This window comes from Calypte anna, chromosome 9 (assembly GCF_003957555.1).
Source record: "Calypte anna isolate BGI_N300 chromosome 9, bCalAnn1_v1.p, whole genome shotgun sequence".
Taxonomy (NCBI): domain Eukaryota; kingdom Metazoa; phylum Chordata; class Aves; order Apodiformes; family Trochilidae; genus Calypte; species Calypte anna.
In genome coordinates, this window is record NC_044255.1 from 7,889,455 (window position 1) to 7,905,347 (window position 15,893).

The window sequence follows — 15,893 nt, forward strand, 5'->3', positions numbered from 1 at the left end:
ACATTTCTATTTGAGCTGCTTGTCTCAATAGAGAGAAAAGAAAGTTTATGAAACATGAACTTTCTGACCAGTTCTGGAAGCTGACCTTAGCAGGAGGTATGTTGCATGTGAAAACTTGCTGTGTTCTGAGTTTTGTATGTTTGAAATTTAGTTAAAATGCATCTCACCCTTAGCACTACTTTATTGAGCCTTTCCCAAAAGGCATCCAGCAAACCAAAGAAGTTTTGCCAGAAAAATAATAAAGGAGCATGTTGATCAGGTTTAAGACAATGGTCTGTTTGAAGACAAGGAAGAGAAGGTGGTTAATAATTAAACTGTCCCTTCCACATGCTATGTTCCAAAGCAACTGAAATTTCCAGAACAAAATAACACAGAACTCAGTAGGGGTTGCTGGACCTAGGCACAGGCTGCAGCTAAGTCAAATTCCCTGTGGGCTAGATGCATGCAAAATAGTAATACAGTTTAATTTATTTCCATAGTTGTAGTGTTTCAAGGGAAAAGCTTCAGCCATTTGCCTGGGAGGATTGCTGAATCTGCTTTAGTAGAGAAAAATCTTTGTCTAAGGATTTTAGGGGTGTGTTTTTTATAAGGTATCAAAGCTGTAGTGTTTCCCCAGGAACTGGGGGAATTGCTTAGACCATCCTATGCCTAAGCTTTTTCTGGTAAGGATCAGTGTAGGCCAGAAAGCAGCTTATTTTTGCTATGGAGTTCAAGAGAAAATGGCTTTATTTTCTCTGCAGCAATAAAAAGCAGCAGATATTTTTATGGGGTTCCTCACAGCTGTATTTAATAGTTATTTTGAAAAATATTAGCATTGTTGTGAAGCAGTATGTACTTTTGTCAAATTGAATTGCAATGTGATGGCTGGGCACAGGACCTTCCTCATAGAACTTGTTTCAACTTTTTTTTTTAATGTGGCCCTATTTTATGAAATCATTTTGAAGTATGCGTGTGGGGTATCTTTTTATTTGGTATTAGGCTTTTTACAATTTTATTTTTCTCAGATTCACAGTCTTACATTGAGGTTGTCAAGTTTTTATATTTCATGAAGGAGAAAAGCTAATTTTATTACAACAAAAAGCTGCATTTTCAGTGTTTTTTTAGAGGTGCTGTTCCACACAAGTATAATTTGGAAACTCAAATGTACTCTTAAATGTTAATTTTAGATTCAGGCTGCCTGATTTTGTGGGGTGTGTATTTAGCAATAATCCCTTACAGTTACTTTCAGAAAAGGAGATTAATATATGTTCTAGTGCCTCCTAGTTTTTGGAAATGATTCTGTGGACCCATTGGTGTTTTTTGTGCTTGTTAGTTGGGAAAGATGGAAAAGTAGTATCTTAATATTAGAAATTCTTCCTAGTTCTACAGAGTTATCTGGGCTAGAGCAGACCTGGAACAGTATAGTAATTTCAGTAAAGAGAAGTATCAGAACCTTCTGATTCAGTGATGCTTGTATGTTTCTGCTGATACAGCAAATTTATGAAGTATTTGTGAAGTATTGATGGAACAAAATTAAAAAAACAAATCCTCAGAGAGTGTGGAAAATCTGTGTAGATCATGGTTTGATGAAGCTTCTCAGTTTCTGCAAACCAGATCACTAATGCTGCCTTTTATGTTTGAGACTGTACAAAGGAATGGAATAGGCCAGATTTTCGCCTGCTCCTTAAACAAGTTTTACAGCAATTAAACTCCTTTATCTTCAAGGAGCTGGTACTAGATTTAAAGAACTCTCGGATTCAAGCTAAACTTGACCCATCTTTGAATAATCTAGGACATTGCTGCAGTTACTTTTTTACAGAGATTGCACGCACTGATTGTCTCGAAAACTAAAAGCAAAGCACATCAGTAACAGATGTGGTTTTGCTGGTGGGCTCTTGTGGGGCAAAATATGATGTCCCAGGAGATGAATTACAAGCTGAGTTTCTTTGAGCAGCCAGGTCTGTTTTGTGGCCAGAGAAGTACCTGCAGACCTAGAGTGAGGGAGAAACTGGGGTTTCTCACTAATTAGTGTGGTCTTAGGTCTAAACCAGGAATGACTGAAAAATGACACTGTGGGCTTCTCTTCTGATCGTTGTTGAGGAGTCTCAAGAGTTTTTTATTATCCAAGTGAAAACGTTTTTCTGACTGTAAGAACCATAAATGTCTTCAGCTCAAAGTGCGTGTTGTGGTTTGTGCCTCATGGTTAGTGTTAATCCCCTCTTTATCAACAGCCACACAGTGCCATTGTCCTTGGGTGTGACTAAAACCAGGGCTTAACCCTGGTGGGAACATGTATAACTCTTCTGGTGATGTGAGAGCCAGTCTGGGCTCCAGTTTGCTTTCTCAGGGCCTTGAAAGCAGCTCAGAAATAGTTACTAGAAGAAAATTGGTAGTAGTGACTTTATTCTAGGATGGATATATTGGGAATGTGCTGTCCAATAGAGCCAGTTTTGGAAGAGTAACATGGTTTCAAAAGAAATTTAAATAACTTCCAGGCAATAAAATGACATTCCAGCCCATAAAAAGGTAAGGCTTTTTGGCAGGGCTAACAATGCTTATTTTTTTAGTTTGCAGAATAAATGTGGAAGCCTTTTAATACTGACTTATTTTCTTATTTTAATTATTTTTTTTTTCTTTTTAACCAGCTTAGGTCTAAATATTTAAGCAGTCAGTTAGAGATTATTTGTTTATTTCAAATCATTTTAATTTATCTAGTGTTTTTCCCCCCCTAGGGATTCTACAAATGAAACTACTGCACATTCAGATGCTGGCAGTGAGCTTGAAGAAGCAGAAGTCAAAGGAAAAAGAAAAAGGGGCCGTCCTGGCAGGCCTCCAGTATGTGTCATTTAGTTTTGGTTTGTTATGCATCTATTTAAAATTGACTGCAAACTGTTTTTCATCTTATCATCTTGTGGTCATGTAAATAGGCTTTTAACGAGTCCTGTGTCAAACTTCGTGAAGATGATTTGTAGTATGAAATATTTCTCAGATTGTTGTACAAGCCAAATTAGGAGTCTTTAAAAAGGGACATAAAAATGACCTCATAATAGCTTTTTTTTTCCCCCCTCCTATCTACTCACATGAGCATTACAATTTTGCTGTTGTCAATTTACAGCATTCTTCCAGACACATGAATAATCTGAGCAAGCACGATCACTTTCTGTTTTGAAAGTTGTAATGAATGTTAAGTGGCAAACAACATTTGAGCTGTCCTATTAATAACTGAGAAACTCTTAATGTGAATGGAAGAGTTGCTATAGTATTAACTAAATGCCTCAAAAAAAAATCTATTAACAGACATTCAAAAATTCATGTAGCTGTCACACACTCTCTCCTTTCTACAGATCCTAAATCTTAACTCCTTAAGCGTGGGCTACTCAGTCTGTAAGAATGGGCAGGACCAGGGGTTTCTCTCAAGCATGCTGGTCAAGCAGGAACAAACTCCACCTTAGTATTGGTTTTCAGTTTGCATGATGTTTTCTGGACTTACTTCAGGAGACAACTTTTTAAGTCCCGGGCTTTTCTGGACAGATCTCTGTTTTTCTAAGCTTTTGAACAGTGTTTCTTGTGGTGGCATACGTTTGTAATCAGACAGATTTGCTCTCAAACATGGAGTTACTTTACAGAAAGCTTTAAAGAAGACCCTAAAGAGAATAGATTGTTTGTTTATATGATTAAAAAGCAGGCAAAATCAGAGATTATCTTCAGAATATCTCATTAGTAAATCTATGAGGGTTTACAGGTGTAATAAAAAAGAGGATGCTGCAATCTGATTGGTAACCTGGAAGGTTGTAAGTGTAGGAATTCAAGTTAAACCAGAACTAATGGTATTTTGTGCCCCCATTCAATGATGCACTGGAAAGGAAAGGTGAATGTTACAAAAGGTGTGTGTCTTGTCCCTCTATGTGAGCTTTTTAGTAGCTCCTGGTGGAACACTTGCTGAAGCACTTTACCATCCTGCTATCAAGTTTCTCCAGGCACCAGCTGCTCATTTTAGAACAACTCCAGGCTCAGTAAGTGTACACTGTGGTTGGGAAGTGGCCATTGCTTCCTACATTAGATGATGGGCTGTGAGCTGTCCATTGCTGCTAAGGAGCAAGACCCTAGGTCTGTCAGAGATGAGTCCATGAAAGCATCATCTTAATTCTTGGTAGTGGTTAAAAAACCCAAATCCAGTCTAAAACTCTGAGGAGGAGAACAGAGAATAAAACAAATGTTGTGTCCTGTGAAAAACTGTTTTGCCAAAATTTGGAGTACTTTGCACAATTCTAGTTTCCCTTTCCCTCTGCATTTCTGTCCCACATTCACAAGAAGAGTCTGTTGGGACTGGAAGAGGTTCTGAGAAGAGAAACTCTGGCAGTCAGTCATGAAAGCAGGTTGGGAAGGACCTCAGGAAGTGTCATTGCAACCTCCTGCTCAGAGCAGGATCAGCTTTCTGTTCAAACCTCACCTTTCTTGGGACTTTTCCAGTCCAGTCTTGAAAATCACCAAGGCTGGAAACTGCACAGCCTCCCTCAGGAACCCACTTCATTTTATTTCATGAAAAATTTCTCCCTTCTAGGCAAACAGAACCTCCCTGGCTCAGTTCATGGCCAGTATCAAGTGTCCTCCCACTGTGCTGCTGTAAAAAGCCTCACAGGGGAAGTTTTCCCAGCCCCCACCTGTGTTGGTAGCCCTCTGCTGAAGGTGCTCTGGCTTATCAGTACCTGTCTTACACGGAGAAGGACAAAACTGGACATGGTATTCCAGACATCAGCTGAGAAGTGTGGAGTAAAAGGGTATAATCCCTTTCCTTGGGATACTGCTCTGCAGATACCTTGCAAAGTGTCATCCAGGCAATTACATTTATAACATTTGATATTAGAAGTCATGGGTTTGGTAACTGAGGTACTGACCTTGCAAACATTGTATTTAATTTTCCCTTCTTCCCCACATTGTTCACCTGTTCTTGTTGCTAACCCATCACTTTCCACAGGTGAATTCCCTGATTCTGCAGGAGATGTGGCTCTGACATTTCTCCCTCATCCTTCCACCTGCTAACAGTATTTTTACTTCCTCCACAGGCACCACCTACCTTTGCTCTCGGATGTGAAACAGATTAACATATATAGTTAAATTCAGAGTTGTTTTTCTCAACTGATGCTTAGCTTTGATTCCTTTAATTTGTTACAGACATAAAAGCTTTTCTGCCCCAAGGCTTTTTCTGGGTTTTGTGGTGGTGTGGTTTTTTTTCTTTTCTCAACTTAAATACTGTGGTCTAATAAGATTTGATCTCTTCCTGCAAGTGCTGCTTTGTTTATGTCCTTAGGCCATCACATCTATAGTGACACATCTGCCATAAACATATTGATCTCTTTTGGAAAGAGTTCTGTCTAACTGCATGGTTCTGTTACAAAGCTGCTCACAGCCTGTTCCATCAGATATATAGATGGATTTATTTTAAATAGGTTTTTTCTGTAGCTTTATATGATGAAGATATTTTTTATCATAAATATAGATTATCACTAGAGGATTTTCCCAACTTTTTTTCCAAAGGAAGACATTCCTCTTTGCAGTTTCAAGGCCTTTGTAAGGAGATCATCATAATTTGAAAATTTGTCATTTGGAGCACGTATACCTCTTCACTTCATAGAGAAACTTAGTATTTTGAGGAGACTGAACTTGCTGAAAATGCTCCTTTCCAAGGTGCCACTCTACTTCTGTAAGAGCCTATTCTAATGAGCACTTGGCTGAGTAGACAAGACAGTCAACTTGCAATGGGGTTAAGTACATTGGCCCTTTAAAAGGACTCTCACAATCTAATCTGATTGGTCTGAATTCACCAACCCTTCCAGTGACTTTGTCAGGAGTTGCACCATGTCCTGCTCTATCCTGACAATGCATGGGGCTGCCTCCCCCTTGCTCTTGTCTGGTTTTGATCTCTGAGTCTTGTGTACCAAGTGCCTGTGGAACAACCAGCCAAGAGGTCCAGTCAGCGGGATATTTTGGTGCATGTGTTTTTGTGATGCTGTATGTGAGCCTCCCATGTGCATATATCTCCATTGAATTGTGGGGAGTGTATTGTATTTAAGGAGTGACTATAACAGTCCTCTGGTTGAAGTTTCTGAGGAACATTGGCTAAAAAATGCCTTTTCTCTCTGGTACATAACTGAAGTACTTGGGCATGATGTGCTCTTCTGTTCCAGACAGGAGGATTGGAAGCCTATGGGCTTATGATGAGACGGATTTCACATTACTTATCCAGTTTTGTCTCTTCTCTTGGATCACTGTGTTCTCTTCAACATGGTCAGCTTGCTTTATTTTAGCCTACCTGGCCTTACCTTCCCAGGAGCTCATAGTGCCTTGGCTTAAGCCTCAGCTCTTAGAGGCTGAGGAAGGGAGAGATGTTCCTGGCTGCCTTTCAGCTTTGAAGTAGTAGCAGACAAGTTATCCTTTGTGACTCAGAGCCTGAGAAGAAACATCACTTTTACTGTTCCAGAGGTGGGAATTCTGAGCTTTCTGCTGGACTCTCATCCCATACTGGGAGCCACAGCAATGTCTTTCTCTGACTCCTCACCTCAGGTTCTTCTATTAAGAGACTCCAGCAAGACAGTTCTGATCCCTTTGTCCCCATCACAGACTGAACAGAGTTATATTCAGGTCCATTTTTTGGTACAGAGGAGGCAGACCACCATACCTTGCCTTTGTATTCACATGTGAAGTTTTACCTTTGCAGCAGACTCTTAGCCTTATTTACTCTCATGGTGTGGATGGTGGGTCCTGCAGGGGACTGAGTTCTTCTGGTTCCAAATCATCCACATTCTGATGATGGATGGAATCCTCTTGGTAGAATTTCTTTTCTTAGTAGTCAAGGCTTGTGGTTTGGTGTGACTTAAATCAGTGTCCTGTTTCATCTTGCTTGCCTGGTATTGTAGGTCTGTACCTTAAAACTGAACTGAGTCTGTCTGTAGTTCTGAGGAAATACAGGGCACATGCACTCAGGATGTGAAGACTTCTTCTGTCCCACCACATACAGCATTTTTCTGTGGAAGTTGTCTTTTTTGGTAGCAGCTGTATCAGCTGGAAGAATTTAAGTGATTCAAGCATTTATAGCAGGCTCTTGGTTCTTCAAGATGACTTTTAGAACTTTTAAAACAACCCCCAGCAACAACACTGGCTCGGTTTTTTTTGCTTTGTCTAAACAGTAGGTGCTACAGCTGAAGCAGCTCTGCACAGTGGATGTTGAGGGACTTGCATCTCTCTTGTAGAAGAATGAAGCTTTTCACAGGAGCATCTGTTTGTTTCAGTCGTGAAAGAATCTTGAGGGCTGACTGAATCCAACAGCTTCTTTCTAGGTAACTGTGAGGGTGATAGAAAGTGTGCCATAGTCTTCTTTTTTTAATCAGGATTCATTCAGAAAGAGCTAAGATATTACCATTCTCCTGCTTAATGCAAGGTTATAATCCAGAGGCCTCTCAGGAGGACACTGCCTTTGACAGGCAGGTTCTTCAGCCTTCCTCAAGTGTCAGGTTAAAAAGCCTTTTCCAGCTCGCCTGAGAAATGAGAGTGCTTGCAATTACTTACAGTACAAACACACTTGGAGAGCCTCATTTACTGCAGTTGGTGAGGTGGAGTTACTGACCTGTAGCACTTTCACTGTCTTTATTTCTTCATTAAGCACATCAGATCAGCTTGGGAAATGTTAATAGAAAATGCCAACCTACTTTCATATTTTGGTTCTTTTTTTGGTAGTGTGTGTTCTACAAACTTGGGTCACTCTTTTTTTTCTTCACAATGATTTTAAAGACATATAATGAAAAGTGTTACCTAGCTAATTTATCACAAAATTTTAAATGGTAGTCATTTCAGTTTAATTGCAGTCCAGGTGAGTAATTTGTTTCTTTTTGACTTTGTTTAATCCATAAAGCAACAGGTAAACTATGTGGTCATCAATGTGTCCATTTTAGAGTTGCTTCTGTGGCACATTGTGGAACTTCTGCATTTCCTAACACCGGTGTGTATAAATCCTCAGCTTTACTTGCTGTCAGTTGAATTCACTGCACAGATCTGAAGAATGATTAGTAGCTTCTGTTCTCATTTGGTAGCTCAGGCCATTTTGACACCGCTATCAGCCTGTCTGTCCTGGGTCTCTGAGTGAAAGCACAGGTTTAACTGCTACAGGCTCGAAGCTCCAAGCAGCACCTTTCTACGTATGTGATTTAAAAGCTTCAAGATTCCTTATCAGATCATGCTGCTTTATCTTTCCCTCTGAATAGTCCTAGTTCACCTCTACTTTGGCTCTGCCATTGCAGCAGATGCAGTTTACCCCAGATACATTGATTATGGAGATAAAGTAACAAAGGATTTCTGAGAACTTTTAGGTAGAATGTTGCTAACCAGCTTGCCTTCTGGTGACTTTTTTGAGCTCCTTCTCATGAAGAGGAGAAAAACCCATTTTGGTAGAATCATAGAATGTTAGGGGCTGGAAGGGACCCCTCAAGATCATCCAGTCCAAAGCAGGATCACCCATGAGAGGCCACACAAGAACACATCCAGGTGGGTTTGGAAAGTCTCCGGAGGAGGAGACTCCAGAACCTCTCTGGGCAGCCTGGGCCAGGGCTCCCTCACCCTCACTCAAGAAGTTTCTCCTCATGTTGAGGTGGAATTTCCTGGGCTCTAGCTTCAACCCATTATTCCTTGTCCTATTACTGGGCACCACCAAAAAGAGATTGGCCCCTTCCTCTTGACACCCAAGTTGTTCCGAGTCTGGGAAACAACTGATAATTTCCCACCTCTGGCCCTTGAGAAGGAGAGAACCAAACCTGTACAGAACTGTCAGTTTAAAGATGCTTTAGGCAGAAGCAAACAATCGCTGGCTGAAAGGGGCAAGCAGCAACCACAGCTGTTGTTCCTGTTGGGAAGCAGGGGTTCTGTTTGTCTTACATCTTGATGACAATTTGGTGGATTCTCACAAGAGTAGATTTCCTACAAATTCATTCAGTTTGATCATGTGAAACCGTCACATGTCAGTGATAGTCTGACAGGTGGAAGTCTACCAGGTAAAAGTGCTCTGAAACAGAAATCTGGTGAACACCCTCCCTCTCGTGCCCTCCACCTTCAGGATAATCTTGATATCTGCCCAGCTCAAGGTTCAGTTTTTGATTTCCATCATTTGCTCAGGGGAGGATCCTTTGTCTGCTTGTTGAGTCTCTTGCAGCAGGATTCAGTCCAGATCCTGTGTCTGGATTTAGCTACCTCAGCTTACCCCAGAAATTGGATCCCTTTTCTCTGCAGGAAAACTCTTCATGTCTCTGCAATTGGAAAATGCAACTGAAAATGTTGAGTTGTTGTTCTTTACTAAAAGCTTCAGTAGGAACTGGATGACAGTCAGCTCGAGTAAATGGTTCCAGGAGGATATTGTCCTAAATGTCATCTGTGAGTTGCTTGCTTGTAATGATTCCTCAAAATAGCTTCAGTATTCTGTGGAAAGCAGCAGCTTTTGCTTTTGTCTGCCTCCCAGTGTGGAGAAGGACTGGAATATGGAAGGAAGATCATAGCAGGAATCTTTAATTTCCCCAGATTAGTTTTGTAAGGTGACTTAAATTGAAATCAGACTGTTCACTAGGTGACTTCTTATGGGTGGGATCTCTGCCACCTCAGTACAGGCCTGAAGAATCTAGAGAAAATTGGCACTCAGTGAGTTGGAATCACAGGGAAAATGTTTTCACTGATAAAATTTTGAAGCAAGGGGCCGTTAAGAGAACCTGCTAAATATGGATGTATAAACTTAGTAATTTGAGTTAAAGCACTGTTTATGCACATGGTTTCTTTCAAAGGTATGCAAAACCACAAATATTAATATGACAAATGTATTTTTAATAACTGAGTATCTTCCAAAGTTTGGTAGTTATTTTTGGAGTTTCTTTGGTGAGTCACCATAACACTTCTGCTGTCCTGTCTAATTTGCTGCCATTTATCTAGTTCTAGTCATGTGTTGAGTAAGGCTGTCTTGATGGGAACTGGTACTCCAGCATTGGGAATTCACCACAACTTACCTTCACATGACGATGACTTTTAAGTTGTTCATTAAGAACTACTAAGAAATAAAATCTCTGAGTGGATAAAGCTCTAAGCATTCTGATTGAATTCAAAAGCTGACCCTGGTCTGAGCAGGAGGTCAGGCTGGAGACCTCCCGAGATCCCTTCTAGCCTGGCTTACTCTGTGCTGCTTGAGGGCATCTGCATGTGGGACTGTATAAATGTGTGTGTAAGGTTTATGTATGATTTATATGCATACACTGAGTCATGTCAGATAGAGCTATAATAAGTTTTCCCTCTGCTGGTTTTCTTTGCCCAGTCTGCCACTAAGAAACCTCGGAAGTCTCCGGCAGACAAGGGCCGTGCTGAGTCAGGAGCTAGAGGAGCAAGTCGTGGAAGAGCCAATGGCCACCCGCAGCAGAACGGAGAAGGGGACCCTGTCACTTTGTTTGAAGTGGTTAAGCTGGGGAAGAGTGCCATGCAGGTAAAACAACTGGTTGTGTTAACCCTTCAAATTCAGTGTATCCTGACTCTGCAAGACTCAGCTATGCTTTCATGAACAGCTGTGTTCTTTGATAACCTCTATTGGTCCAGCAGAGGGTGTTCCATAAAGTAAGGGACAGAATGTGCTTAGTCATATGTCTGAAAGGTGAGTCTGTTAAAGAATATTTTGTCATGAGTTTTATAAGAGGAAAAAGTATATGATAGTGATGAATCAGCACTTTTTTGTTTGGTTGGTTTTTTTGCAAAAGTGCCTGCTGACACAGAGTTTTGGGTCCTTTACACGGCACCTTGCATTCTTCTTGCTGCCTCAGCAAAGCAGCAGATGCAAAATAAACTGATAGCCTAGACTTTTTCTGTGTCTGAGAAACATATCCTAAAGGTGAATTTATTGGAAAATACATATTGAAGATAGTAGCAGTAAATTGCCTCTGGAAGTGTTCCTTACTCCTATACTTTGACCAGTTTCAGAGGTCTTGCAGGTTGTGGTGGACCAGATGAGTCTCAGCTCAAGAATGTCTGTAGATTATTGGTTTTCACCATGCTTGTATGCTCTTAGTAAGCTACTGTGCTTAGCTATTGTTTTTTGGCACTCAGGAAGAAACAATGGGCCCAAATCACAGTTCACCTGGGGCAGTGCAAAGCCAGCACTTGTTCCTACTGAGGGGTCCACTTTGTATTTCAGCAGAATGGGACTCATGCAGTATCAGTTAGTTTGTTTTGACTTTGTGGTGCTAACTAAGAGATAAACATTAGAAATTAGGAAAATTAGGGGTCAGGTTCCATTTTCAGTATTACTGATTGCGTGGCTAAAAGCTAAGTCTAATTAACACCCAGAGGGGAATCTACTCTTCCAGATGAGTGGAAGGTGTTGAAAATGTTCTCTGTCTCAATCTGTGGAAGATCTGGGATGCAATTTTAAAAAAACTAATGCACGGGAAGAAAATGAGAGGTTTTATTCTCTGTAGTTACTGTTATTCAGGACTGACCCTTCTTTTCTGGTAGGTGAAGACAGAACAAATTTACTCCTAACAAAGCTACAGATTCCTCGTGCCTCTTCTTCCTACATGTTTAACTCCAGGGCTTCCAACTTTGCTTGATTTTTCAACACTTCTTCAAATTTCATTTTGGCAGGGTTTGAGGAAACATCTGGAGCCTATTTTCTGGTTTTACTGTGGTACAGAACATACAAAATGCTTTATGTAGGATGTTTGTCTTAGAGTTCCTGGTACTTGCAGGAGCCAAATGAAGAGGAAGAGGTGATTATTTTATGTTTGATGACTTTGTGTATGTGTGTGGCATTGATTTTCCTACATTTCATCTGTTTCAAGAGAGATGCCATTGGAAGTCTTCTGCAATTTGTAGAAAAATTGTCTACGTGTTTGTATTAAGAAACTTTGGAAATTCAAATACAAAGGAATTGTTTGAGAAATCTTGTATTTGTATATGCAAATAGAGATGGGGGGTGTATGTGTGTCTGTGCATATATACGTGTGCATGCACAGAGTTAAAATTTGCCCAGCCTCTATATTTGAGGAAGAATTGGCACATTTTAAGCAGTGGAGAAATGATAAGAAAATTGTTAAGAAATAGGCAAAAACCATGATAAATTACTGGAGCCATATTTTAGGAGAACCAATCAAGAGTATGTGTCACTCATGCATCTTGGGAAATTTTGCTCTTGGTAAAAATACTCAGAAAAAAAGGGAGAGAGAGGAACCCTTTAGTGGTAAAGAGGATGCAATTGTAATAGGATTTAGTAATTTTTAACTTGCACTTCTGGATAATAATCTCCTGTGAAGCTGGGGCTCTACACATTAGATTTCTTAGTGTCTTTAGCCTTTTATTTTTCCTTCATAGTTGAAGGATTTTTGATGTAACAATTAGAAATATTTGACATTTTTGGATTTTTGTAGTTTGGATGCAGGTTTTATGGCCAATTTTAGCAGTTTTGTTCATGTTACAAATTTTCAGGCAAGGGCCATATACTTGTATTTGTCAGAATTTCTCAGTTCTTCTCCTGTAATACAAACCTACATTTTTCTGTAGTGCTCTGAAGTTTGCTTCCAGCAATGAAAACCCAGAAAAAATTCAATTAGTGTGTACTGAGATTACATGAGAATTTTACTTTGTGCTTTCATTTCTGATCTGTCTGTTCCTGCTGTTTGCTCCCAGGATTTATTTTAGTTGTTAGATTTTTCTGGCTTTGTGCTGCCAACTCTCGGAAGTTTGTAGCTGAATTCAGTTCTCACTTTCTTTTAAGTTTATCCTCTTTTGGTTCTCATGGCAGGATTAATTTACTTCTTCAGGTTTAATGCTCTTTGATTCTTCCAGGGAAGCAAAGTTGGGTTAATAATTTATATTGTAAGTGTATATAACTTCAGAGCTGCTCTTTACATCTGGATCTTTGCCTCTGTTAGGGACTTTTGTCAGGGTTAAGTCTCATTTGAACTCTAGAACACAATTTGATACCCACATGAGCTTGATATTCTTTGTCATTGTTTTTTAATGTGCTCTGTAGCCTTTTACAGAGTCAGTTGCTTCAGCAGGGTTTCTGTCAGTAGCTCTCTGTATGAAGTGTGGTAGCACCTGCTGCTCATGTGTTATTTGGGGATGTTTTGCTCATTGGAAAGACTGTTCATAGAGCTTTCCTAAGCTCCATGAGGGTTTTTTTTTGGCATGGAGGGGCATGGGTGAACCTCCACTCCCCCCCCCCCCCCCCCCCCCCCGAGCCCCCAGCACAGACTGTGAGCTTAAAATCTCCCAAGACTGGCTTGGGCTACGACCCTGGCATTAAACTGGCAGGGAAAGCTAAGAGCATGTGATGATGTCCCACAGGCCTTAGTGTGGCCTAAGTAAATTATGACCAATTAGCTATAATGAAGTTTATATTGGTTGGACCAAGCATAGAAGTGTTTTGCTTTCTTGTGTGCAAAGGGGATTTGTGCCTCCCCCAGAACATCAGAGAGGAACATCAGGAATCAGAAGAGGTGTTCATTGCCAAAATATGAACAGATCTCTGCATCTTTTACTCTGTGGTATACTTTACCTCTTACCCTTAATTGCAGTTCACTGCAGATGAGATGCTGATTTTGAAAGAATATTTGACCCCTCTGCTTGTGCTTAGCTAATAAAAGTAATCTTGGTGTCACGTAGACATGGTTAGACTAAATAAGGCTCCATTATATGCCGAGAAGCATTTTAGATATTTATTTATGGAGACCATTCCATGGATGTTGAAATGCTATTTTTCATTGTGCCACCAGCTCTTCTTTGTCTCTCCAGAAATCAGGAATGTCTGTGGTTCCTCACTGTTCCTGTTTGCTCACATTAGCATGCATGGATTTGAGTCTATGAGGTTGCCTCCCCAAAGTAAAGCTGTATTTGTAGCACCTCGTACCCTGTCATGAGAAGATTTTTTGGCTTCTTATATTCCAGTTTCTCAGACTTTTGCCTTTTTGGCACATATTGGGCTCATGTTGGCAATCTCTGACTCCTGTTCACTGTACTTATCAGAGCAGGAACATCATCCTGACACCTTTTTTCCCTTCAGTTGCTAATAATCTTTCACTAGCATGAATTCAAAATCTTTCTGAAATGGTAACAATATTTTCAGTACTATTTCCAGTATTACATTGATTTTTGGTGTTTATCCACATTGTCTGCTGCAGCCTGAGGTTAATGATTATTACATGAAAAAAAGAGTATGAGTCCCTTGGAATTACATGTTTGAGCTGCTAGCAATATTATGGAACAGGTAAAGGAAACAGTCAGACCACTTCCAACAGTGATCTTTTTTTCTGTTCAACATGCACTAGCACCTCACTGGAATGGTTGCCAGTTCCTTTTTTCGTAGCATCTCAGGTTTGGGTGACATTTAGTCATCAACACCTGAAGCTGAAATTATTTCCTGACTGAAATTCCTAATACCTTCTGTATCTCTTCCTATCACTTTGAGATTTGATGATCTGTACAAGAAGTGCAAGATTGTCAGTTGTTCCAAAGCCTTGGCATGTCTTTATGCATCTCATTAACAGGGCATATCCTATATAATGTCAGTAATTTTTGCATTTCCTTAGCTTTGAGGGCAGAATTGGACCATTGTGGTCTGTAGGTTCCCTCTCTGCATAGCTCAGACCATGGGATTGCACCCATTCTTGTATTAAGCCAACAGCTTCTTTTCCAACCCTCATTTTTCTGTATTAATAGTAAATATTAGTTGCCCTTAATTAGAAGTTTGAGCAGGCCAACCTGAGCAACTGTAGAGGTAGAGCCAAAGTTTCAAACTTCGTGGTTTTCAAAGTTTTGAACTCAGGTCCCACAGCAGTAGCTGCTCCCCTGTCCTTGCTGTCACAGGTATCTTGGCCTTGGCAGCATGGAGCTGGGCTGGGGAGGGTGGAACAAGGGGTGGCACTGGTCTTGGAGAAGGTATCTGGTGTCCCCCTGAGAGCAAGGCTGCTCCTCTGGGGTGCTTCTCCCAGGTAAGGAAGGTGATAGTAGAACAAGGCACAGCTTTATCAGCTGGTTCCTTACACACTGCATGAATTGGACTTGGCTTTGCTTGCTTCTCTCAACTCCCTGCAATTTCCTCTCCCAGTTATTTTACTCATGTAATCATTAATATCATTATCATAAGATGATACCAATGTTCCTTGGTCCTTCCAGTGGTTCTGGTTAAAAAGAACTGTTATCTACCTGCTTTAATCATGCAGAAACTGAGGGTGCTGTTGAACAGACTGGTTCTGCCCTCTCCCACACCTATAGCTGATGATTCTTACATCTCTCTTATGTGTTTTGTAGTCACCCAGGAAACAGATTTAATTAGAACCTGACACTTTGCATTTTTTCAGCTGCATCAGCTCCCTGAGTTGGCTCGTGTCTGGCAGCAGTTCAGACTGTTTTCTTGTTCAGAATGACTGTGTAAACCATCACTGTACCTACCTTGTTTAGGAGGAATTGTAATTTACATATATGCTTTACATGCCTGCTTGAGACTAGGAACACCAGAGCAACTGGAACTGGATCCTACAAAAGTCTAGTATCTTATCTCTGGCAATGGCAGCTAAGAATCTTGAGAATATGGCAAAAAAGGGAGTATTTTGGGAATCCTGCCTCCCTCTAACAATTGGCAGCTCAGGGTGAGTGTGGTGTCTGTGTTTTTTGTAGCCTTGGTGCCTTTATCTTCCCAGAGTTTGACTCTTCCCCCTATTAAAAGTTATTTTTGCTGGATGGTGTCTGCCTCTGCTTCAGCTCTTTCTGGGAGTGAGGTCTTTGAAGATTACCAGCATACAGATGTATGGTGTTCAGTATCATCCATGGGGTTTGTGTCAAAGCCATGTTTTAGTTTAGTTGTGCTTTGTTGTATTTTAACAATGCCTTATCACCTGATTTAAAGG

At 40.5% G+C, this 15,893-nt stretch overlaps 1 protein-coding gene across 1 annotated transcript in view; it reads left to right on the forward strand.

Moving 5' to 3' along the window:
• The window catches only part of STAG1 (stromal antigen 1), a 160,399-nt gene that overhangs the window by 41,474 nt on the left and 103,032 nt on the right, over window positions 1-15,893 (forward strand). Inside the window, exons 4-5 of the mRNA XM_030456265.1 lie at window positions 2,712-2,814; window positions 10,316-10,480. Of these exons, the coding sequence (XP_030312125.1) occupies window positions 2,712-2,814; window positions 10,316-10,480 (268 nt within the window). The remainder of the gene's footprint in view (window positions 1-2,711; window positions 2,815-10,315; window positions 10,481-15,893) is intronic.